This window comes from Barbus barbus (genome assembly GCF_936440315.1).
Source record: "Barbus barbus genome assembly, chromosome: 34".
NCBI lineage: Eukaryota > Metazoa > Chordata > Actinopteri > Cypriniformes > Cyprinidae > Barbus > Barbus barbus.
The window spans coordinates 1,008,893-1,034,261 of record NC_136762.1 but is presented as its reverse complement, the minus strand read 5'-3'; the positions used below and the strand labels follow the sequence as shown (position 1 = coordinate 1,034,261).

The window sequence follows — 25,369 nt, the reverse complement described above, 5'->3', positions numbered from 1 at the left end:
ATAGGGATGCAAAGATAACAAAATCTCACGAGACCATATTTATTGCGATGTTTAAAGAAATTTAAAGTTTTTGAAGTTAAATTATTCTATCTAGTGCACTTTGAAAGTTAAAATTAAGAGCTCCAACCCATGTTCCTTTACTAAGAAAACTCAAATCAGAAAAAAGTGACTGAATTGACTTGTAGCTGAACTTTAAAGGGACTCAACCCTCTTTTTAATTGTGATATACTGTCTGAGTCTAAATTACATTCACACTGCTGTTTTAGGAAGACTAACTAACTAGAATATAATAACAACAGCAGTAGTAGCCATATGTTGTAAAACAATTGCACTGTAAAATAAATAAATTAATATTTGATAGGTTTATTATTTTTGCTTTACACTACTGAAGGGAAATGACACTACTTCATCGCTAGCAGTCTGCCATTAATGCTGCACTTTAAGCTTTTATTTTAAAAGAAAACTCCAGTTTCAGTGAAAACAGGCACAAAAACACATCTCGCTGCAAATCTAGTGAAACGCTGTAATCATCTGCCGCTGAAATAAAGCAGAACTGGTGGCTGTTGTTTCCAAATGCGCGCTAAACTCACAGAACGTGTAATAAAGGAGTTGAACGGAGTGAACGGAGCCGTTCTGAGACGCGGAAAACACCGGATCACCAGCTGACCGTCTGAACCAAGTGTGTGCTTCGCTCTAAAACACACAGCAAAAACAGTCTTGATGAAGGGATTGAGTATATTGTGCTTTCGGTTTGACAGAACATAACGGCCCAAAACAAATATATTTTAAAAACTACACTTTTTGCCCGGAAGACCTATCACTTCATATCGTCATGTGACCACGATAATATAGAGACAATTTTGCTATGGCGGTATTGATATTATCGTTACATCCCTACTACTGGACTCTGGAGCAGCAGAAACCTGTTCTATACTGGTACTGCACATGTAAACAGAAAACAGTGTTATATCTCCTAGAAAAAAACAGCTAACCTAAGGAGGAGCTACTGTTCCTGTCATTAGTGCTCTTTAAGTGGAAAAATTTATATTCTAATAACTAATAACTCTTCCTCCAGTGAAAAAGTGCATCTGCTGTTGTCTCTCACATCAAAATCCAGCCACATATTTGTTTAGAGCTGTTTTGTCTTGATCTGTGCAGATTTCTCTCCTGATTCAGACCAGAACACTTTTTCTCTGGAGGAAGCGTTATTATGGACTCAATGTATTTTAGTTAAAAACATCTTAATGCTGGATTAGTTTCATCTTTTGTCTTCTCCAGATGTTAACTGATGGACTGGAGTGGTGTGGATTATTGTGATGTTTTTATCAGCTGTTTGGACTCATTCTGACGGCACCCATTCAAACGTGCAGCGCTCGAGAGAAAGGAACGACATGAACACAAACCACCAGAAAGATGAAACTGCGGTTTTACAGTGTGCTGAGCATCAGCTTAGAACAAATACAGCTGTGATGCCATCAGAAGTTAACGTGAGGCTCTGAAGAGCGTAAAACACCAGTCAACACTGCAGTGAGTTACACTACAGCCGCTTAAAATAATGATTACCAAAAATACAGTTAGAAAACCAGCCAACATCATCTACAGAAAATATAGTCTAGTTTGACTCAGTTTGTGTGAACCAAACATTAGAGAAACCTCAAGACACACTGATCGGAGCAAAAGAGATCATTAAAAACATGCACAATCAACAGAGCAAACACAACAGATTCGACACAAAGTACATAAGGAAAGAGAACAACACACATTCACTTCCACATTGAACTTACATGCTCAAACACGCCAAATAAGGCCATCAGAGACGGATGAGAGTAACCGAAATCCTGTTATACACTGATAAACATCAGATCAGTAAATATAGTCCATTATACAAGAGTGACAATAACGAGAGAGCTGGAGAACCACGTCTAGAACAAGTGAACGAGACCTAAACCAACCACACAGAAGACAGGCGGAAGTGGAAAACGCTTTTAGACGTGAACGCGTCTGTGTGCGGAGACCTTCAAAACAACAAAGAGCTTCCTGAAACCTGCCTCCTGTTTCTCCTGTTCACAAAACCACCGGTGATCATTCATTTCACCACTACATCAAACACAATAATGAAAGCGAATCCTGCATTTATTTACGCTTTGCATTGTTATTTTTATTATATTATTATTGTAAAAAAAGAGAGATCAAGTGTAATGTGAGAAATAAAAATGGTCACTTATAAAAATATCATTATTACAGCAACTTTTATAATACATATATATATATACACACACACACACATACATACATATATATATATATATATATATATATATATATATATATATATATATAAAATAATATTTCATGTTAAAATATGAAATTATATATTCATATAAAAATTATGTTTAAAAAATAACATTTCTGTATAATTGTATTTTGCATTATGAAAATGAAACCTGTGTTTATTTTATTTCACTGTGAAATTATTTTATCAAAATTTGTATTTTTGTAATAAAAAGGGTAATTATTAAGTGTAACGTGAGAAATAGTATTTAAATTGTAATTTATACATATACATATAAAACTATGGAAAAACAATACTGTGTAATTATATTTTGCATAATACAAATTATTTATTTTACTGCATTGCAAAATTATTTTCTTAAATGAAAAATAAAAAAAGTCATTACCAGCAATGTGAAAAATATGATATATTATTAAATTATAATTTCTACATCATGGGAGTCTTTAAATTATTATTACAGCAAACACTAAATATTAATTTAGAAATTATAAGCAATAAAAAGTTCATCTAAAACTAATTTTATATTAAAATATTGAATATATTGATAAAATTATGATAAAATTTACAGTTATATTAGTAAAAATGTATTATATAATTTTATATTAAAATATTAAATCATATTTATATATTAAAAAAATCACATTACTGTATAATGAGAATCACAATCTAGAAACAAACTCAAAAATAAAGTTTATAGGTACATTATAGCATTGAGAATATGATTATTATTATTTTTTTTTAATAAAGTAGTGAGTACTTAATCATCATGCAAATAATGTCCAATGTCTGATAACCATAACTTTCCAAAATGTCTCAGAAACGGAATCTAAAACCACAACTTCTCAATAAAAACATCCATATGCTGACAGTAAATGATCTCTGGAAAATCACTAATACTCATTTCAAGACGCTTGTGGGAATACAGCTGTGTGTGTGTGTGTGTGTGTGTGTGTGTGTGAGAGAGTGTGAGTGTGAGTGTGAGTGTGAGAGTGTGTGTGTGTGTGTGTGTGTGTGTGTGTGTGTTTGGAGGAGGTGCCACGCACGGCATTGTGGGTCGGTAGCGCATCGTTTGAGGAAAGGACACAGATGGATCAGAGGAGAACTGCTGACATCTAGAGCTCACATGCAGAACAACGACTGATCTCAGCAAACACTAAACACTACAGGACTGTCCAATATTACCTCACTGATAAGAGGGAATCCAATCAAACACTACAGTACAGATCAATGACCGTCAAACTACTTCTGCCATGCAACATCTACACTGTTTGTCACAGAAATTCATGTTAAATAAGCCACAGGAATTTATTTTTATTAAATACTAAAATCCAGTTTCATTGCTGATATATTTTCTCAGCTAATTCTGGACTGGTGACTTAATCCAGATTAAAAACTACCCATATCTCTTGTTTAATGTACAAAATCTGGCTCAAAATATACAGTAGGAGTGTGCAATTAATCGAATTCGGCTTCCAACGATTATGAAAATCCAATACTCGAGATAAAACGATTATTGAGCCCCATTCCTTTCGCTCCTCCATTAAAGCCCAAACTTAATGTGCAAATCAGTAAAATCATGTAACGTGATTTTAACGTGCTTGATTTATTAATGTTTATTAAATCTGTTTGTGTTGCTAAAAGCGTGAAAGAGTGCTGTTCCGACACGGAGCAGATCAGGACATGTCAGGTAACCTTTTAGCTTAAACTGAGCGTCTAAATGGTCAAATACATGCAGAAAATGCGGCGCTTGGTGATTATTCATGTAAAGTTATGTCTTAAGTGAACGTAAACAGTATTCCACCTGCGTATCAAACAACAGAAGACAGAGAAAATGCTCTTGACTGAGGGACTTCTGTAACTTTAATAGAAACAAAGCAAGTTTAATTCTTACAGTGAAGACTATGCCGTTTTATTTTACATTTGATTATTTAATTTCTGTAGTATGCTGACTTGAATTCAACTTAAAGCACTGGTTGTTTCATTTGTATCTTTTTTGTATTGTTTTTAACCTTTGTTTTTTTTTATTGTATTACTGACAGTTTGCTGTATTTGTCAATCATTTTTGAAGACTTTTATCACTAATATCTTAAAAAAAAAAAACTAACATTAGCTTCTCTATTCTTATTGTATTCTATTTCCTTTCTTTTTATTTATTATACAATTAAAGTGTAAAGTCAATATTAAATGTGTGTTCTGAGTTTGTCACACCACAGAAAAATGTGTTATTAACCACCCGGCCAAATTTGAATGCTAAAAAAAACTCCCAAGTAAATAAAATAAACTTAAAATCTTGAAAAAATAACGCTGGGGGCGTGTCCACTGGCGGCGCTGGGGGCGTGTCCACTGGCGGCGCTGAAACCACGCCCACTGGCGGGAATGCCCTCTCTCTCAACTATCTTCCTCTGCAGCTGATTTAATAAGGAGACCGAGCTGTTTTGTAAATGATCGCAACCAGGTATTATGAATTTACGTGACGAAGGCATAGCTAGCTAGCAAACTGCAGGCTGTAGTAACTAACAGTAATGACAGTAACTCTCGATTGAGCTGTGAACCAGTGATGCTCTAGTTATTAGGTGTGTTCGACTTGAAGCAGCGCTGCAGAATGATGAGTGTATGAAACGAGAGCGATTCAAAATCATGAGGAGCCATCTGCTCTCTATAGCTCTCACTGTACTTTGATGACACCGGTCGGTCTGTGCAGTCAGCGTTGCTTCAAGCCGAACACACCTCTTATAGAGTTGGGGGAGGGGCCGTGTGTTGCGTCATCGAGTCCTGATTTAGCCCCGCCCACAAAATGGTGAAAAACTCCACAATTAACTACTACATAGTTCACAGTCTTTGTGACGTGTTTCAGCAATGCATTTCTAACATTTTTACAAACAATTCTCAGAATTGACTTTACAAGGACTTTAACAAAAGCTAAAAAGGCCTCTAACACTAGCTTGCTCTATTCTGTCTGTTTTCTTTTTATTTATTATATAATTTTAAAAAACCTTGCTAAGTGTACTGCGTTAGGCTAACTGAGTCTTGTTATAGCACTTGTATATCATTGCTCTTTTGTTGGTTTTGATTGCTTCTATTGTCCTCATTTGTAAGTCGCTTTGGATAAAAGCATCTGATAAATGACTAAATGTAATGTAATGCAATGTAATATAAAGTTGTTCATATGACCCAATAGTAATCGTGTTAAATAATCGTGATTACAATGTTGACCAAAATAATCATGATTATGATTTTTGCCCTAATCAAGCAGCCCTAGTAGGAGAATTAAAAAACAACCCAGATGTCCTGTGTTTAATGGCCAAACTCTGGCTGAAAAAATAAATAAATAATTAATTAAAATCACAATTTATAAAATTAAATAAATAAAAAAGTGTTTTCCAAAATAATCCCATTACACTAGTAGTATATTCTCCTCGCCAGCAGTCCCAGTGTTCACCAGAGGGCAGCGCTCTCACCATCAGCATTCATGCAGTGTGCTTAATCACAAAAACCGAAGGAGCTTGTTTTCCAGCTCTGACTCATTAGCACTGGTCGGTTTGACCCGTGTGACGGTCTGCAGGCCTCGTGACTCAATGACCTCGAGTCAGCGCACAGGAAGCACAAAGACTACAGTTTGTGCAAGAGCATTGTGTAAAAGCACCGAGTCATGAGTGTTCGCTGTGTTCACAATAACACAATGTGCTTAGTATGCAGAGCAGAATACTTGGATAATTTGCTCAAATGTGCAGAATGCCACAGACAATGTGTGAGGTGATGTATCCCACAATGCACTTCACCTTCATCTCCATTGTGATGAATGAACTGCAATAGACTGAAACATTGCTTTTTCCCATTCGTTTAACCAGCGGGGATTTCTAAAAAATAATTATAAACCATGAAGCAAACCAACCAGCTATGAGGAGAAATACAACAAAAAGTTTGAAAATCAGACAAAGACACAAGACTGTGATCTTAACGGCTTTAACGAGAAAAAGAACTATAATACCATAAAGCATTTCATATGAAATATAAAACATGACTTTATGCAAACAACTGGTGGAGATTTCAGTGCAGAATCATGGGTAATGTAGTTTTTCACCATAATTCCACTGTTTAAATGTGATTATATAAAAATAAAAGTTAAAATAACGGGGTCTGATGATTTCAACAGAAGCATGAACTGTCAATTAACAACCTCGTAGCTCAAAGTACGTCTGTCTTTAAAGAGTTTATAAGTTACCATTAAAAATCAGTACCAGTATCAGTAGGATTTTTATTCCTGGAAGAGACCGTTGTGCTCTATTAAACCAAACAATCATACTTCATCTACTGTCTCAGTCTCTGCAGTGTTACTCATTTAACAAACTTTACAAAGAAAAGACGTCATAATAATGGCATACTACGTCCAGATCAGATTAAGAATAATAATCATTTAAAAAGAACAATTTAATGAAAAATCAAGCTCTATGTAGAATTCATTAAACAGATTGCAGTCCATGTCACTAAAAGTACTACTAGTGATGTCAAACCAAAATATTTACCCCAAAATATTAATTTTTAATTTTGGCCAAAATGGTTTGAGGATTGAAAAACAAATATGCAAAACTGTGACTTATTAAATGTTTGTATAAGAAATTTACATTGTTGGTCACAAATGTTCATAGAAAAAAGGCTACATTTATAATCCATAGGTTTTTTTTATTTTTATTAAATAATAGAAAAACTCAAATCCAATCTTTAATTGAGGTAATAATTTCAACGTGCTATTTTTCATTACTTAATCTAATTAACGCATTAAATCTCCAGCCCTAATATAAATATAAATAGATGCTAAAACCTCTTAAATTTCCGTCCAAAATGAGCATTTTTATCAGGCTCCTATGTTTATGTTTAGTTATTTCACTTTAATGGCAATGAAAGAGGCACTTAGAGGTTTTTGCACCTGAACTCTTCATAAATACATATATATTTATGACCCTGGAGCACAAAACCAGTCATAAGGGTCAAATTTTTTGAAACTGAGATTTATACATCATCTGAATAAATAATCTTTCCATTGATGTATGGTTTGTTATGATAGGACAATATTTGTCTGAGATACAACTATTTGAAAATCTGGAATCTGAGGGAGCAAAAAAATCTAAATATTAAGAAAATCTCCTTTAAAGTTGTTCAAATGAAGTTCTTAGCAATGCATATTACTAATCAAAAATGAAGTTTTGATATATTTACAGTAGGAAATTTACAAAATATCTTCATGGAACATGATCTTAATATCCTAATGATTTTTGGAAAAATTGACAACTTTGACCCATACTTTTGTTGGCTATTGCTCCAGATATACCTGTGTTACTGATGACTGCTTTTGTGCTGCAGGGACACTGTGGTGGTAAAAATCTGCCACCGTCACAGCCCTATTACATACTAAACATTGCAGCAGTTGACAGATAAAGTGTGTCCTGTACCTGGACGTGGGCGGGCTTCCGGATGACGAGCTTCTGGGATTTGTGGTCCTGGAGCAGACGGAGACGCGAGGAGGTGGAACAGGGGGTCTGTACGGGTCGTCTCTGGGCTCTTTAGAAACGCCCACGGCGTAGCTCTTAGGAGGAAGAGGAGGAGCATTCATTTCTCCCCGAGCGGGAGATGAACAATGTTCATACAGGTGGAAGCGCTCCGAAGATGAGGAGGAGGAGGAGGAAGAGGAAGAGGGAGACAGAGGAGACTGTTTCTTCTCGCTCATCTGGAGTTGCTGCGCCGGCCCTTTAAGAGGCAGGTGTTCTGGGCGTAGCCTGGGAGTTGGGATGGGCTTGGTTTTTTCAGCAGGTGTGGGCGTTTCCTTTTGTTCAGGGATGCTGATAGGCTCAGGAGCGGTCGCCATGGTTACCGATCCAGGCGTGAAGGGAACAGGAGGTCGATTGGGCGTGATCCGAGGCGGAATGGGAGGCGGACGCTTACCTGTGTTTTCCGTTCGCTGGTTTTCGTCCGACGTTCTGAATTTGGTCCTCTCTCGGGCGACAGGCCTGTCCTCCTCTCGCTCCTCGTCCTCCTCCATTCCCGCCGCCGAGGGGAGGAGCTTGCGCAGGCTGCCGAGGATCCGCTTCCTGTGGCCAGGCAGAGCCACGCCCATCCGCTGCAGCTGGGCGGAGCTTAGATCCTGACACTCCCACAGCGTTCCAAGCCCCGCCTCCCGGAAGGCCGAGCAGTACTGGTCGAGCCGGAGGCCGATCAGCCAATCAGACACGGGCTGGGAACTCTCCGGCGGGACGAAGGACATGACCGGAGCGCTGGACTGCAGGAACACACTGCAGGACTTCGACTTGATGAGAAGAGGTCAGGGAATCATCGCTGGATTAGGACGTCTATTGAGAAAAAGAGAGATAGAGAAATCATCAGACCGATCACGATTTATTTATTTATTGTGTCAGAAATTTATTTATTTGTTTATTGTAAGTCTGTATTTGTTTGTTGTGAGTCAGAATTTATTTGTTTGTTTATTTATTTATTGCGAGTCAGTATTTATTTATTCATATATTTAATTTCCTTTCTTTCTTTCTGACCTGTTAATGAATAGATCACTTGGCAAGTTGTTTACTTTGTAATAAAGGATTTTTATTTTTTTAAAGATTGAAAGTTGAGTTTAGTTGTTGTCAGATGAGACACTTCAGCTACTAATAAATATCTATTCATGTGGCATCTTCTCTTACTATGTTTAAATCTATGCTTAAATCTTATTTTCTATCTATGGCATTTAACAACATATGAATTTTTACGGTATGTATTTTACGTTGTTGATTGTAATTCTTTATTTTATGGATTGTTTCTAATGTTCTGTACAGCACTTTGGTCGACCTTTAGGTTGTTTTTAAATGTGCTTCATAAATAAATAACTAACTAACTATTCATGTGTGAATTTACTGGCCATAAATATTTTGATGACCATGAAACCGTTGCGTAATTTTTTATTAAAAACACATATTTTGGTAATTATTATTCACTTTTTGCATGCATGTTTTACAGCCGCTTCACAGAGACGTGTCTTTAGTGCTCCAGTGAACAGCGTTACAGGAATCATGAGCGTGTTAAAGGAGACTGTAGGCATGAGATGCATTCAGCAGTCATATCCTGCAAAACACGTCTGTCACCATCTCTCGTCGAAACTGAACACTCGCTGTCATTCTGTTCCTCATATTTTCATTCAGATGAACACATGGGGAAAATTACACAGAGTTCCTGGAGAAAAAGAGCTTCAGGAATCCGAGACATGTTTACTTAAGCAGATTCAGATCATCACAAGTCTATCATACAAGAGCAAAAATGTGCATAGCAGCTGATCCAAGAGCCTGATTAAATCGGTTTGATTTTTTCCCCCAAATTCTGTTTGATTTTTTCTCAAATTCAGTATTTTTCGTTTTAATTCGTCTGGATATTCTTGGATTCTGCATATATTTTTTCTGAATATTTTATTTAAACATTTAATAAAATTGTAATTTAAAAATGTCTAATGAATTGCATTTATAAAACTTTAAAAAAACAATTTAATAATTTATTAAAAATTCAACAATAGTAGCATTGTTTTATTTTTAAACACTGTGTTTTCTGTTTTAACTTTTATTTTATTTAATATTAATTTATTATAAAAAGATTAATGCATAAAACTTTTAAAACAATTTAAAAGATTAAATTAGTTTTATTAATTAAATTAAATTAAATAATTAAAAGATGAATTAATACCGATCTTAATTTTCCATCTCAAGTAAATGTACTTTGATTTAATGATGTTTAGATATTTGCACTGGAAAATCAGACAAAAATACAGAAGATGTTTATTATTATTACTATTATTTTATTTTTATTTATATATTTTCCCCATTTCTATTTACCTTTATTTTTATTTTATTTTTTCAGTGCATGCAACATTTAATGCCATTACCTTATACATTTAAGACGTTCTGCTCTGATTTAAGACTTTTAACACCTTAATTTGTGGAAGTGCAAAATATATAAGACCCTGTATAAACCATGTTTACTCTAATACGGCGCTTGTTACATTTTTTTGACCCTGCTGGCATATTTATCTTAAATGTGACTTATTCTGCAGCAAAACGCACTCAGAAAAAAACTAATATCAATGGCCACATCACAAAGACACCAGAATTTCAAAAGAAGCTCATTTCCTGCATGCAATTTCCTGTTCCTGCCCAGATAAGATCACTTTTCCAGTTGAGCTCATTATCAGTCAGATGAACTACAGATATTATTTATTAGACCATGACTTCACAAACACAGTCTTCATGCATGATTTTTAAATCACCCTCTACGTTATGATTATAATACACAGAAGCTGTGCTGACTGAAGCTTTTGGCCCATGCACTTGTGTCCGTGTCCATCAGGAGGAGCGCTGGTCATGCGGTTAGACTCCTCACCATCACAAACACCGTTCACACACACGAAAACAGAAGCAGCTCCTTCCACATCCAATCCTTTTTAACACCGGTTCCTCAAACACCGTGACGATTTGTCATCATTGTCATTAATAAGATCTGTCAACAGGATGCCTCTCAGGTACAACACAAGTACACTGATGCTCTTTTACTCCAAACACTAGTTTACTGGCGCAACACTCAAATATTTAGCAATGCACAGCAATAACATTTTGTTTGTTTGGTGCAACTGACCACAATTGCTTAAAAATGCTGAAACATGAAGTTACTTCAGAGAAGCATTTGAGACGTTATACACATTCGGATGAATCACATTCAGACATTTCTAAGAGTCAGTGACGTGAAGAAAGCCGCTGTAGGATCATCATCATATGAGCTTCATGTTCAGGTTACTGTAAAAGTGAACATGCCAAACGCTGCATGTGCTTTACATCATGAATCATTTTCATTTATATTATAATTAGCTTGAATCAGGAGCTATCATAAGATCTTCATCAGATATCAAAGAAGTCTTGAGATCATCTGTTTTGGGTGAAGCTCAGAGAGTCAATCTATAAGTTTAATGATCAAATATAATAAACAAAAGCAGTATCAGCAAATCAAACTGTCTCACACACATAATCAAACTCTTTTTAGTTGCTTCCTCATTTTAAAGTATCATTTTACCAGGAAGTGCATCTGTTAAATGCAAACAAACACTTCAGAGTGTGAAACAGCAGGGTGTGTGTGTGTGTGTGAAGTGGGTCAAACAGTCCATTTCAATGAGAAAAAGTTAAAAGACATGAACATACTGCTAACATACAGTACACTTTTCTTTAAGAGAGAGATTTGCATGTGAAATTAAAACCAACACACACACACCTGAATATCCCTCTGACAGAAGGAAAACTAGACGCTCCACATTCATGACTGGATCTTCAGGTCACGTGTGTTTGAACATGAAAACAAACACACATTCTGAGCATGAATGCCAATCCAAAGCACATACTAACCATCCTGAACATCTCACTGTAAGCACAACGGATCTGCAGAACGTGCATGTGTAGATCGAGTTTGTTTGTTTTTGTTTTTAGTCAAAAAAAAGGAACAAGACTGTATATCTGAATACTTGCCTTACAGGACAAGAGTTGTATTCACATTTCTGACTAAATATAGATGTGTGTGAACTATAACTTGCATTGAGAGTCATACGTGCGAATAAAAATAAAAAAAGTCCCTAAAGAGTCAGTTTTATTAAGTTTAAGTCTTAAAGATCTTATTTGGGTTACACTTTATTTTAAGGTGTCCTTGTTATAGTGCAATTATACGTTTAAGTACTGAGTAATATTAATTAACTACATGTACTTACTATATGGTTAGGGTTAGGTTTAGGGTTTGATTTAGGGTTACGTGCATGTAATTATGCATGATTGTTGTTATAATAGCAAGTAGATGTAACACATGTAACAAGGACACCATAAAGTAAAGTGTTACCCTTACTTGTATAGGCCTATAGTGTTTCCACCAAGGTTTACAGCTTTTTTTATATTTAAAAAAAAATTGTTTTAATTTTTTTTTTTTTTTCTGGATCTTTTTTAATAGTTAAAATTGTATTAATCAAAAAGCATGTCTAATTAATTAATTAATAAAATCATAAACATCTTAAACAATTTAACATCAATTTTGTAAAAGTTTTACAAAAATTACATGTTTATGGCCCTTTTTTCCAACCTTGTTTTATTGTTACCAAATTCTGTGTTTTAGCATGTCTAATTATTTGAAAACAAGTTTTGTTTATTCTTACAATATATATTTTTTTCCTCAAAAATTCTGTTTATTTAAATTTTTATTTCTGTGTATTTACATTTTTGAACAACGTTCATTTAATTTATCTTTTAATTAATGAAAATTAAACAATTTTATTTTTTGGAAAATAAAGGGGATTTAATATTACAAATTAAAACATTGAAGAACTATTGTATGATTATTCCTTAAAAATAAGGTTTTAATCATTTTAGTAGTAGTAGTAGCCTATTATGTACATTCTACTGAACAATAGTAATATATTTCTGCAGCAATGTCTTTAAGTTAAACCGAACTTCTATTTTGACGGGTTGCCATGAATAGCTTTACATTTCTGTGTGTGTACGATATGATGAGGATTGTTTTGCTCAAATGAAACGGTCAAATGCTCATGAAGCAGTTCTGGAGATGATGTTCATGTCCTCATTTAGCAGACGTTAATATCACCACAAGCCTCACGCGCTTCAGTACAAGTAGTAAACAATACTTGGTCGGGAATCCTTTTGCAGAAATGACTGCTTCAATGCGGCGTGGCATGGAGGCAATCAGCCTGTGGCACTGCTGAGGTGTTATGGAGGCCCAGGATGCTTCGATAGCGGCCTTAAGCTCATCCAGAGTGTTGGGTCTTGCGTCTCTCAACTTTCTCTTCACAATATCCCACAGATTCTCTATGGGGTTCAGGTCAGGAGAGTTGGCAGGCCAATTGAGCACAGTAATACCATGGTCAGTAAACCATTTACCAGTGGTTTTGGCACTGTGAGCAGGTGCCAGGTCGTGCTGAAAAATGAAATCTTCATCTCCATAAAGCTTTTCAGCAGATGGAAGCATGAAGTGCTCCAAAATCTCCTGATAGCTAGCTGCATTGACCCTGCCCTTGATAAAACACAGTGGACCAACACCAGCATCACTGACTGTGGGTACTTGACACTGGACTTCAGGCATTTTGGCATTTCCCTCTCCCCAGTCTTCCTCCAGACTCTGGCACCTTGATTTCCGAATGACATGCAAAATTTGCTTTCATCCGAAAAAAGTACTTTGGACCACTGAGCAACAGTCCAGTGCTGCTTCTCTGTAGCCCAGGTCAGGCGCTTCTGCCGCTGTTTCTGGTTCAAAAGTGGCTTGACCTGGGGAATGCGGCACCTGTAGCCCATTTCCTGCACACGCCTGTACACGGTGGCTCTGGATGTTTCTACTCCAGACTCAGTCCACTGCTTCCGCAGGTCCCCCAAGGTCTGGAATCGGTCCTTCTCCACAATCTTCCTCAGGGTCCGGTCACCTCTTCTCGTTGTGCTGCGTTTTCTGCCACACTTTTTCCTTCCCACAGACTTCCCACTGAGGTGCCTTGATACAGCACTCTGGGAACAGCCTATTCGTTCAGAAATGTCTTTCTGTGTCTTACCCTCTTGCTTGAGGGTGTCAATGATGGCCTTCTGGACAGCAGTCAGGTCGGCAGTCTTACCCATGATTGCGGTTTTGAGTAATGAACCAGGCTGGGAGATTTTAAAAGCCTCAGGAATCTTTTGCAGGTGTTTAGAGTTAATTAGTTGATTCAGATGATTAGGTTAACAGCTCGTTTAGAGAACCTTTTCATGATATGCTAATTTTTTGAGATAGGAATTTTGGGTTTTCATGAGCTGTATGCCAAAATCATCAATATTAAAACAATAAAAGGCTTGAACTACTTCAGTTGTGTTGTAATGAATCTAAAATATATGAAAGTCTAATGTTTATCAGTACATTACAGAAAATAATGAACTTTATCACAATATGCTAATTATTTGAGAAGGACCGTATATATTTTTGAGACTTTATTATCTCAAATTTCATAAAACTTAATTTTGCTCCTAAATACATTAGAATTCACACACATCTCTATCTAGCTGTCTGTCTGTCTGTCTGTCTATATACACACAGTTTAAAGTGGGCCTATAAATAATTACATAATTATTAAATACAGTTTGAAGCAGACATATTTAAAAAGCCAGTGTACTTTTTGTATTCTAATAAATTCAATCATTTTGCTTGTAAAAGTCTCCTTGTGTGGCTTTATTTAGGAAAACCCTTTGTGATAGAGGTTTCATCACTAGTATTTAACTCACACTAATACTGATTACTCATTTCTGAACAGATGTTCTCTTTCTAAACTCTCGACTCGTATCTGGCTGTAGTTTAACAGGGAGAGAAAGCGGTTAGTGAGAACTGAAACAAACGGTGTTTGGGATTGAGTTTACGTTAGCGCTGCAGTTCTCAAATCCTCACTCAAGCTCACACACACACACACACACACACGCGCTCATGACTCAGTCTCACCCCTCCCGCATCTGACTGATCATCATAGTTACTCAGCCCATGACCCTTGACCTCTGAGGGTATCAAACAGTTGAACCTAAGTCATCAGACTCCGTGTCAGTCAAGAGACTGCTCAATGGACTCATAGGGTGAAAGAAATTAAATCAGACAGTATTTGTAGACTACTGTAGAAAGATTGTTGCATACTGTAGACAGTGAAGGACACATCTATGCTGACTGCAAAACAACAACCAAAGACATCTTAGTAGGCTTTTCAAACTAGGGACGCCCAAATACAATGATCCCCTTTGATAATGATCTCTATCAGTTCATTTTTGTGTTAAAATCCAGTCATTCTGTGTAAGAAATATTACATTTAATTTATTTTTTTTTAAACTTAATCAAATAATTGTTAAAAAATTAAACAATTTGGCTTTTACATTGTCGTTATACTAAAACTAAACTTTTTTCCACAAAGATGTTTATTTTAGAAAATATTTTTAATAAGTAAGAAATTATGAGAAAAAAAAAAAAAAAACATTATTGCAAATAATATCTTGACTTCTGACCTGTCTGGAGAAAGCAGCATTACAAAAGCTGAATGCGTACATAAAAACAATTATGTTAAACATATTTAATTAATATCTTAAGTGCACACATTAACTTTGGCAGCCCTAAAAATGACAAAATATAAAATATTTATAAATAAATAAATATAAATATTTTTAGTTTGAAACAGTTTGAAAATAACTAATTATGAGAAATATAAAAATATAAACCAATCGCAAATTAAAGTCTTGATTCCTGACCTGTCTGCAGACAGCAGAATCAAATATTACAGTTAGTAAATGCGAACGTAATTAATAATAACATAATTAATATCTCACATGCACACATTAACTTCGGCAGCCCTAAAAATACATTGAACAATAAATATATAAAAATATAAATAAAAACAATTCTCAAATTTTGCATCCACCACTTTGAAAAAAATAATAATATTTGTAATTTGTGTCTTGATTTCTGGCCAATCTGTACATTCAGTGAAAGTAAACATAAATAATTACATTAAACATATTTAGTCTTACGGCCCACGGTTTGAAAACCCCTGTGTAAGTAGAAACATGAGTCACAAACAACGGAAGCCGTATACTGAGACATATGTCAGACTTCAGAAACACATTCAATCCAGAAAACCACGAGGAGGAGGAATAAAACTGCTCTGTAATTAAAGGCCATGAAACACTTCACAGCCTCTATAAAACATTCTGTTCAGAACGACACATTAGACAGAAACAGGATGAAACAAGCAAACAAGTGTCTCAGTTGTGGTTAAAGTCTCACTGACACATGCTTACAAAGTCACAAAAACACACACGGTGTGAAGTTTTGACCAGTTAATCAACAACTCAAGAACTTGCTGAAGAGAGACGGCTGATGCATCTACTGCTCTACACAAATAAACACTGCAAAATAAACTATTACAAACATCATCAACCAGGGAAGGGTGAATGGGTGCCATCAGAATGAGAGTCTAAACAGCTGATAAAAACATCACAATAATCCACACCACTCCAGTCCATCAGTTAACATCTGGAGAAGACAAAAGATGAATCAAATCCAGCATTAAGACGTTTTTAACTCATAATCCATAATAACTCTTCCTCCAGTGAAAAAGTGTTCTGGTCTGAATCAGGAGAGAAATCTGCAGATCAAGCAGCGTTTACAAGACAAAACAGCTCTAAACTAATATGGGGCTGGATTTTGATGTGAGAGACAACAGCAGATGCACTTTTTCACTGGAGGAAGAGTTATTATGGATTATGGACTCGTATTTTAGTTAAAAATGTCATAATGCTGGATGTGTTTCAGCTTTTGTCTTCTCCAGATGTTAACTGATGGACTGGAGTGGTGTGGATTATTGTGATGTTTTTATCAGCTGTTTGGACTCTCATTCTGACGGCACCCATTCACTGCAGAGCATCCATTGCTGAGACACTGATGCAGAGACACATTTCTACAAACCTGATGAAGAAACAAACTCATCCTGATCTCAGATGATCTGAGAGTGAGCACATTTTCAGATCATCTTCTGTTTTGGCTGAATTATTAATGTTTGATAGTCCCTGATACCAGAGTCAGAATGAGCTTTATTGGCTAGGTTTGTTTACACATACGAGGAATTTGTTGTAGTGACAGAAGCTCCACAGTGCAACAGAAAGACAGCAACAGATAATAAATAAATAGGTCTGATATGTGCAAATTTGAAATGAAAAAATAAGTATGTGTGATGAATAAATAATGTATAATAGAGTTGTGTGCTCTGCACACCAATAAATACAGAACACAATTTAGTGATGGTAAATGTGATGTTTATTACCCATCGATAGAGCTGTCAGTGCGTTTTGGAACTGAAACAAGAGAGAACTTCCACTTCTGTTTATCAGCAAACTAATCCTGTAATTATATCACAATATCAGTGTATCACTAACATGATAATAAAGACGTCAGATTGCGGTCTGTCTCTCATCATGTGATGCTGCTGCTGCTGGTTTAGTTGCATTTAAAAGCATTTAATAAATGCTGATGTGACAAATAAAAAGGCAAATTGGTTATAAATTCACAAGGAACTAGAAGCGTTGACGAACATTCACTGAAAGAAACGCTGAACAACATCAGGCTCGACTGAGCCGCTTCAGTGTTTATAACAAACATCAACCTGATTAACATTCCAGCCACATCACAGGACTAGTTAACCCCTGCACACACACACACCTCTATTATGAGCGTTAAAGGAACTGAAATCATCCTGTGCATGCAGAGCACGACTGTAGTATTAGTGCTCTATCTCTTTAAGAACTCTATTAGTCGGCCCACGACGCCTGTGAAATCTTTTGGTTTAAAGACCACATCCCTCAAACACACACACACACACACGTTAAACATTCCTAGTGCTGTTAAACTCACTCAAACATGCTACAGTGTTTCCTTCATGCTCAACAAGTGCATCTGAACACACACACACACAGACACACACACACTCTCTCTCTCACACACACACACACACACTCTCTCTCTCACACACACACACACACACACCTCACACACAGACACACACACAGACACACACACATACTGAGCATTTACCGGGTAAAGAGACAAACATTCCAGCAACTGAGCAACCAGAGAGAAAGACAGAAGCAGAAACACAGAGAGACAGTGTATAACAAGTAATTTGGCAAAAGTATTTTGCTCTATAATCAACTCTCGGATTTCATCTTTCTTAAAGCAGCACAATATCATCAGCAAATCTCAAATTGGCTTCCTCCCTAAACATCGAACCACTGACCATATTCACACACTACACACATTAATAAATCAACATGTACACCTAAAGAAAGAGGGGAAATATTTGCATGCTTCATAGATTTTAAGAAGGCCATTTGGCATAATGTATTGTTTTATAAAATCATTCAAAGTGGCATAGGGGGTAAAATATGACTTAATTAAAAACATTTAGAACCAAAATAAATGTGCAGTAAAAATTGGTCAGCAAAGGACAGACTATTTTTCTCAACAGCGAGGAGTGAGACAGGGCTTCTGCCTCAGCCCCACTTCATTCAACATATATATCGATCTACTGGACCAATCAGACAGTCCAGGACTACAATTATTCCTCACAGAAGTCAGATATTTACTGTATGCAGACGACTTGCTAATTCCATCTAAAACACCAGAAGGTCTCCAGAACAACCTTGACATTTTAACCAAATACTGCCTTGATTAGAACTTAGAAGTCAACAAACTAAGATAATGATATTTCAGAAAAAAAACTGAAATCTAGAACATAAACATATATTTACTTTAAACAGCACCACACTTCAGCATGCTTCACAATATAATTATCCTGGTCTGGTTTTAACTTCCACTGGAAATTTCAATTTGGCAATAAAAGCATTACTTGTAAAAGCCCGCAGGGCACTGCACGCCATACCAACAAAACTATTCAAAATAGACATCCCATCAGAATCTGGACAAAGATTCTTGATAGTGTCATACTGCCTATTGCCCTGTATGGAAGCGAGATCTGGGGCCCAACGAGTAACTACAGCCATAAAGATTGGCACAAACACCCTTTAGAAGCTCTGCATGTAGAGTTCTGCAGAAGCATCCTTCATGTGCACAGAAACACACCAAATAACACCGTCTCCCCATAAATATAATCATTAAAACAAGAGTTTTAAAGTTCTGGATCCACTTAAACTCTAGTTCTGAAGATTCTCTTCATTTTAAAGCACTACAAACACAAAAAAAGAGTGCCCAAAAAAGTCATCTTTGTGTACTGGTGTCAGATCTGACTAACAAAGCACTCAATATCACCAACCCTGAAAAACCTGGAAGAATCAAAGAAATGATGAATGAAGAGAAGGAGACATACATACAGCACTGGAAAGAACAAACCAAAGACCAAAGAGGTCTCCAATGCTATCTGAAACTCAACAGAGAGTACAGTCTGGCTGATTATCTGATCTCAGTCAGGAATATAACTCAGACATTTACTGACGAAGTACAGACTGAGTGACCACCAGCTGGCCATAGAAAGAGGACCACATAGAAAGACGTGGTTACCTAAAGAAGAGCGAATCTGTAACGAATGTAGATCTGGATCAGTTGAGAATCACATAACTTACTGAGATTTGTTCGAGTTTATGCTGATGAAATCATCCCCTCATTTCTGTGTAACTGACGGAAAACGCGCGTTAGTTGAAGAAACTGCAGATAAAGTCGTTCAATCTGAATGAAGGAGCACTTACAGGCGCGTCTGCGGCAGAACTCGGCTGTTGTTGTTGTTGCTCCGGATGGTTGTGTGTTTCTCAGCGCGTCAGACTCTCAAATCCACTCAAACTCAAACACTCACAAAACCCTGTAACAAACTTCCGTAGGCGGCGCGTCACATGAGCGCGTGAGACTCCACAGCAAGCGACTGATTGACGCGACGCGACGCGACGCTCTGGGCGGTAAATACAGCTAATGGCGGTTGCTATGATACATTGTTCAGGGGCGGCACTGAAACCTCGCGACGCGTTTGACTCGTTCGTATTATTGATATAAGTGTAATCGTTTAATATTATGACCTATACGGATTGTTATCTGATATACAAAAGGAAATTCTCTTTATGAATCTTTAAAAAGTTATTTATTTTTTCGAATCCTCACACTCGACTGTGATTGGTTCATCCAGCTTTTGCATTGATAACCCACATTAATAACAGATCATATTTATTCATTTTCTGTGTATAATACTATATACTAATAATGTAATAATAAATAAAAATAAAGTTTTTTCTGTATAATGTATATCATATATTATTTTGCATATTACTTTATTTATTATTATATTATATAGCCTATATATATATATATATATATACAAAAAGACCTAATTTAGAAAGGTATTTAAAATAATTTAATATAGCTATATATATAATTTACATTTAGTGATTTAGCAGATGCTTAAGCAACTTATAAATGAGGACAATAGAAGCAATCACATAATTAATATTAGTTTTTATTCTTATTGTAATTATAAAGGACTTTCTGAGTTTATACTTTATGAATAGGAAAAATCTCTATTTTATATTGTGATATATTCTGGTATTTATGGTCAGTGTAGTTTGTAGTATTTGAATGTTTCTAACAGCAGCATTGCACGCGTTGGCCGATAGGTGGCGCTGCAGGACTGTGAGTGAATATTAGCCTGTGTTGTGTTGGTACACTGCACTGCATATATACTGTCTACTGCTGGAGTTTAGCATGCAGCATGCAATGACCTCAAACAGTAGAATGCTGCATTATTTTCCTCATCACCATGCATGTTTATTTCAGACTGTTTCAGTCTCAGAAATAAGAAAATGTTGCATTTGTAGTCTTTGTGTGTGTGTGTGTGTGTGTGTGTGTGTGTGTATATAATTAGTCACAGCTGATGTCATCCCTGGTTCATTTTGTAAACTTGTGTAGCCAACCGCATTGCATTATGGGATGCTGTACATTTTATAGTGGGTTCCCTTCATAGTGTGCACACTGTACATCATATACTGCAAAAACAGCAACATGTTCAGTAGTGTAGACATCATCACTTATACTGTGAGACCTCAGAGGCTGCACTAAAATGGTTAATCATCAGCTGTTTGTTTCATAAAGAGATATAAAGTATGCTTTTCATCATCATCAGTGGACTATAGTGTAGGACGAAAGTGAGTCAGAGTCTAGCAGCCGAGCGGCTTGAATACCTAGTGTGGGGGCTTTAACAGCTCACATCATCTGTGTGTGAGTGTGTGTGTGTGTGTGTGTGTGTGTGTGAGTGTGTGAGTGTGTGTGTGTGTGTGTGTGTGTGTTTGTGTGTGACTGAATGCTTCCTTTAGAGGCGAATCACCAGATAACTCAATATTTAGTGATTCGTGTTGATTTGAATCAGGATTTGTGCGCTTGGAGTCTTCACTAGACAATTATCAAAGCAATGGTTCAACCAAACAATGAGAATGCATTCACTCAGTTCATCTAAGATCAGGATGAGTGTGTTTCTTCATCAGGTTTGTAGAAATGTGTCTCTGCATCAGTGTCTCAGCAATGGATGCTCTGCAGTGAATGGGTGCCGTCAGAATGAGAGTCCAAACAGCTGATAAAAACATCACAATAATCCACAGCACTCCAGTCGATCAGTTAACATCTGGAGAAGACTAAAGCTCAAACACATCCAGCATTAAGATGTTTTTAACTAAAATACCATACAGGTACAAAATTAGAATGTCGTGACAAATTTATTTTTTTCTTGTAACTTATTTCAAAAAGTGAAACTTTCATATATTTTAGATTCATTACATGTAAAGTAAAACATTTCAAGTTTTTTGTTTTAATTTTGATGATTAGAGCTTGCAGCTCATGAAAGTCAAAAATCAGTATCTCAAAATATTAGAATATTTACATTTGAGTTTCAATTAATGACCATCTCTACAGTATAAATTCAGAGTATCTCTTGTTCTTTGAAACCACAATAATGGAGAATGTAAATGTAAAAGATTGGATGACCAATAATTTCCTCCTATTAAATTCAGATAAGACAGAGATATTACTAATTGGACCAAAAAACAGTACACAGAATCTCATGGATTATAATTTGCAACTAGACGGATGCACTGTTACGTCCTCTAAAGTCAAAAATCTGGGTGTTATATTAGACAGCAACTTGTCCTTTGAAAATCATATTTCTCATGTTACAAAAACAGCATTCTTCCATCTTAGAAACATTGCCAAGCTTCGAAGCATGCTCCCTGTTTCTGATGCAGAAAAGCTAGTTCATGCATTCATGACCTCTAGACTGTAGACTTGTAGTCAAGACCGTCTAAACCGAGACCAAGACACTACCAAGACCAGAAGGTATCGAGACCAAGACAAGACCAAGACCAAGACAGACCATGTCAAGACCAAGACCAAGTCGAGACCAAGACCGATACCAAGTCGAGACCGGAGAAAAAAAAACAGACTAGTGTTGAAGCTACGCAATAACTTGTATGAACAGCAGCATACTAGGGTTTACATTCAATACATATTAGACGGTATTACTTCAACTACAGGCAGAGCAATACAGAGACAAACCATGTCATGTGTGTGACTGAGCTCACTGTAAATGTTTTTTCAGACTGGGTGAGATCAACTATGTGTAGCAATTGTATGACGGCTGTTACTGCACTATTAGAGGATTGAGACTCCCTTAACTTTTGTATACTGTTGAGGACTGACATTACTGGTACTGACTGGTTCATCTGACAAAACATCAAACACCCCCAACACCATCTTGCTCCTCCAACAACTGTCTAAAGAATGAGAAATATGTAACCAATTGAAATTATACTTAATGTGTAGATGAAATTGTAACATCAAATTAAAGATACACAATTATAAACTTGGTTTAGGCCTAATGTTTGACAGTCAATGTCATATGTCAATGTCAATGGCTGTCGCAAAAAAATAATTAATAAATAAATAAATACATGCATGTGATTGGTTGCATTTGATTTGAAGGGCGCAAAATATTAATGTTGCATTATCAAACGTTGTGTTGTCGTGGATACCAAAGATTCTAGAGCGTGTAGTTTTTTTTTTTTTTTTTTTTTGAGCGTGTAGCAGTGATGCGCGGGTAAATAAACAACCCAATCCGTATATCATTCGTCCATTCGTTTTTTGATTTAGTATTGAAAGAAGAAACATGAGAAAACGGCTTTTGGAAAAGTGTGAAAGCCCTTAGTAGCGCAAACTGTTCTTTTTCTGAATGCTGATATAGGCTAGTGTTATGTAATATAGGCTTGATTTATTCATTTATTTCGTTTCATTTTCTTAATTAAGATGCTGCATGTGTTTATCCAGTCTAATCGAAGTGTGCGGCTCTCCCCCCTTTCCCAACAAAAATCCCACCCCCTCTCAGAAAATACATAAAACTGACATTACTGAGCTATATGCGCTTAAAAGTAACCTATTAAAATTATACAATGGCATTGCTCAGTTCAACGTGTTGGGAAATCGGGAATTTTGTCCCGCGTCAGCATTTATTCAACAGATAGTTGAATATAAATACTAGTTACAAAGGTTTAATTGGCATCTTTATTTCAAACGACCCGACCGACCGCGACCCGAATATCATTAAAAATATTTTTGGATGACTCGTAACCGCGGGTGACCGCGGGCACCCGCTCATTTTGGATCAACCCGCGCATCACTGGCGTGTAAATCCCCGACCACTATGACGGTCTAAGACAGCGAGACTTGACAAGACCGAGAGGTCCGAGACCAAGACAAGACCAAGACCAAAGACCGTCAAGGCCGTGACAAGACCGAGACCACGTAAAAGTGGTCTCGAGACCGGTCTCGAGACATACATCACTACTAGACTGGACTATTGTAATGCACTGCTAGCTGCTTGTCCTGCATCTTCAATAAACAAGCTACAGATAGTCCAAAATGCAGCGGCTAGAGTTCTTACCAGATCAAGAAAATATGATCATATTACCCCAATTTTACAGTCTCTGCACTGGCTACCTATTCAGTTCCATATCATTTACAAAATATTATTACTTGCCTATAAGGCCCTAAATGGTTTAGCTCCTGCGTACCTAACTCGTCTTCTACCACGCTACAATCCAACCCGCTCCCTAAGGTCGCAAAACTCTGGACTTTTGGTAGTACCTAGGATAGCAAAGTCCACTAAAGGAGGTAGAGCTTTTTCACATTTGGCTCCCAAACTCTGGAATAGCCTTCCTGATAACGTTCGGGGTTCAGACACACTCTCTCTGTTTAAATCTAGATTAAAGACACATCTCTTTAGCCAAGCATTCACATAATGCATCTTATAATCTTGTACTGCAGTTATATCTGATCAAATGTACATTATTATTATTCTTTAGCTTGGGTTGAACAAATCATTTTTGCTTAGATGGAACAGCAGCTACGCTAATTATGTCTCTATTTGTTTCTCTGTTGATTAACATCCCGTGGTAACTAGGAATGACAGAAGCTTCAGTCTGGATCCAACCCTTAAATGATCTGAGATGACCGAACACCTGAGAAGAGATGATGCCAACCCCTCAGAGGACCTCAGAGGATGCCAACGCTCAGACAACATACAGAATTACCATATTTTGCCATAAGTTAAATATATTAAGGTTCTGCAATGTATGAATATATTGTGGAAACTTAATTTCCTGTAGAGCTGCTTTGCAACAATTTGTATCGTAAAAAGCACTATACAAATAAACTTGAACTTGAAAAATATTGGAGAAGACTGCTGACTTGGCAATGATCCAGAAGATGAACACTGACGTCCTCCACAAAGAGGGTAAGTCACAGAGGGTCATTACTGAAAGCTGTGGCTGTTCACAGAGTGCTGTATCAAAGCATATTAAATGCAAGGTTGACTGGAAGGAAGAATTTGGGTAGGAAAAGGTGCACAAGCAACAGAGATGACTGCAAGCTTGAGAATACTGTCAAGCAAAGCTGATTCAAACACTTGAGAGAGCTTCACAAGGAGTGGACTGAAGCTGGAGTCAGTGCATCAAGAGTCTCCACGCTCAGACGTCTTCAGGAAAAGAGCTACCAAGCCACTTCTGAACCAGAGACAACGTCAGAAGCATCTTACCTGGGCTGTGGAGAAAAAGAACTGGACTGTTGCTCAGTGGTCCAAAGTCCTCTTTTCAGATGAAAGTAAATTTTGCATTTAATTTGGAAATCAAGGTCCCAGAGTCTGGAGGAAGAGTGGAGAGGCACAGAATCCATGTTGCTTGAAGTCCAGTGTGAAGTTTCCACAGTCAGTGATGATTTGGGCTGCCATGTCATCTGCTGGTGTTGGCCCACTGTGTTTTCTGAAGTCCACAGTCAACGCAGCCATCTACCAGGAGATTTTAGAGCACTTCATGCTTCCTTCTGCTCACAAGCTTTATGGAGATGCTGATTTCATTTTCCAGCTGGACTTGGCACCTGCCCACACTGCCAAAGGTAGCAAAAGCTGGTTCAGTGACCATGGTGTTACTGTGC

At 36.8% G+C, this 25,369-nt stretch overlaps 2 protein-coding genes across 5 annotated transcripts in view; both read right to left on the bottom strand.

The window, feature by feature from the left end:
* The window catches only part of LOC306854568 (arf-GAP with Rho-GAP domain, ANK repeat and PH domain-containing protein 1-like), a 71,164-nt gene extending 51,441 nt beyond the window's left edge, over window positions 1-19,723 (bottom strand). For 3 of the 4 annotated variants that reach the window (XR_013782854.1, XM_079392700.1, XM_079392701.1), the window contains exons 1-2: window positions 19,480-19,719; window positions 7,741-8,634 (exon numbers count right to left, since the gene is read on the bottom strand). Coding sequence is in view for 2 of the 4 variants with exons in the window: in XM_079392700.1 (XP_079248826.1) it covers window positions 7,741-8,549 (809 nt within the window). In the remaining 2 variants the exon portion in view is untranslated. Of the gene's footprint in view, window positions 1-7,740; window positions 8,635-19,479 lie in introns of all 4 variants that reach the window. The other variant, XR_013782853.1, reaches the window with a different exon arrangement.
* The window catches only part of LOC306854576 (transmembrane O-methyltransferase homolog), a gene marked incomplete at its 5' end in the record, with an annotated part of 605,488 nt that overhangs the window by 411,324 nt on the left and 168,795 nt on the right, over window positions 1-25,369 (bottom strand). The window lies entirely within an intron of this gene.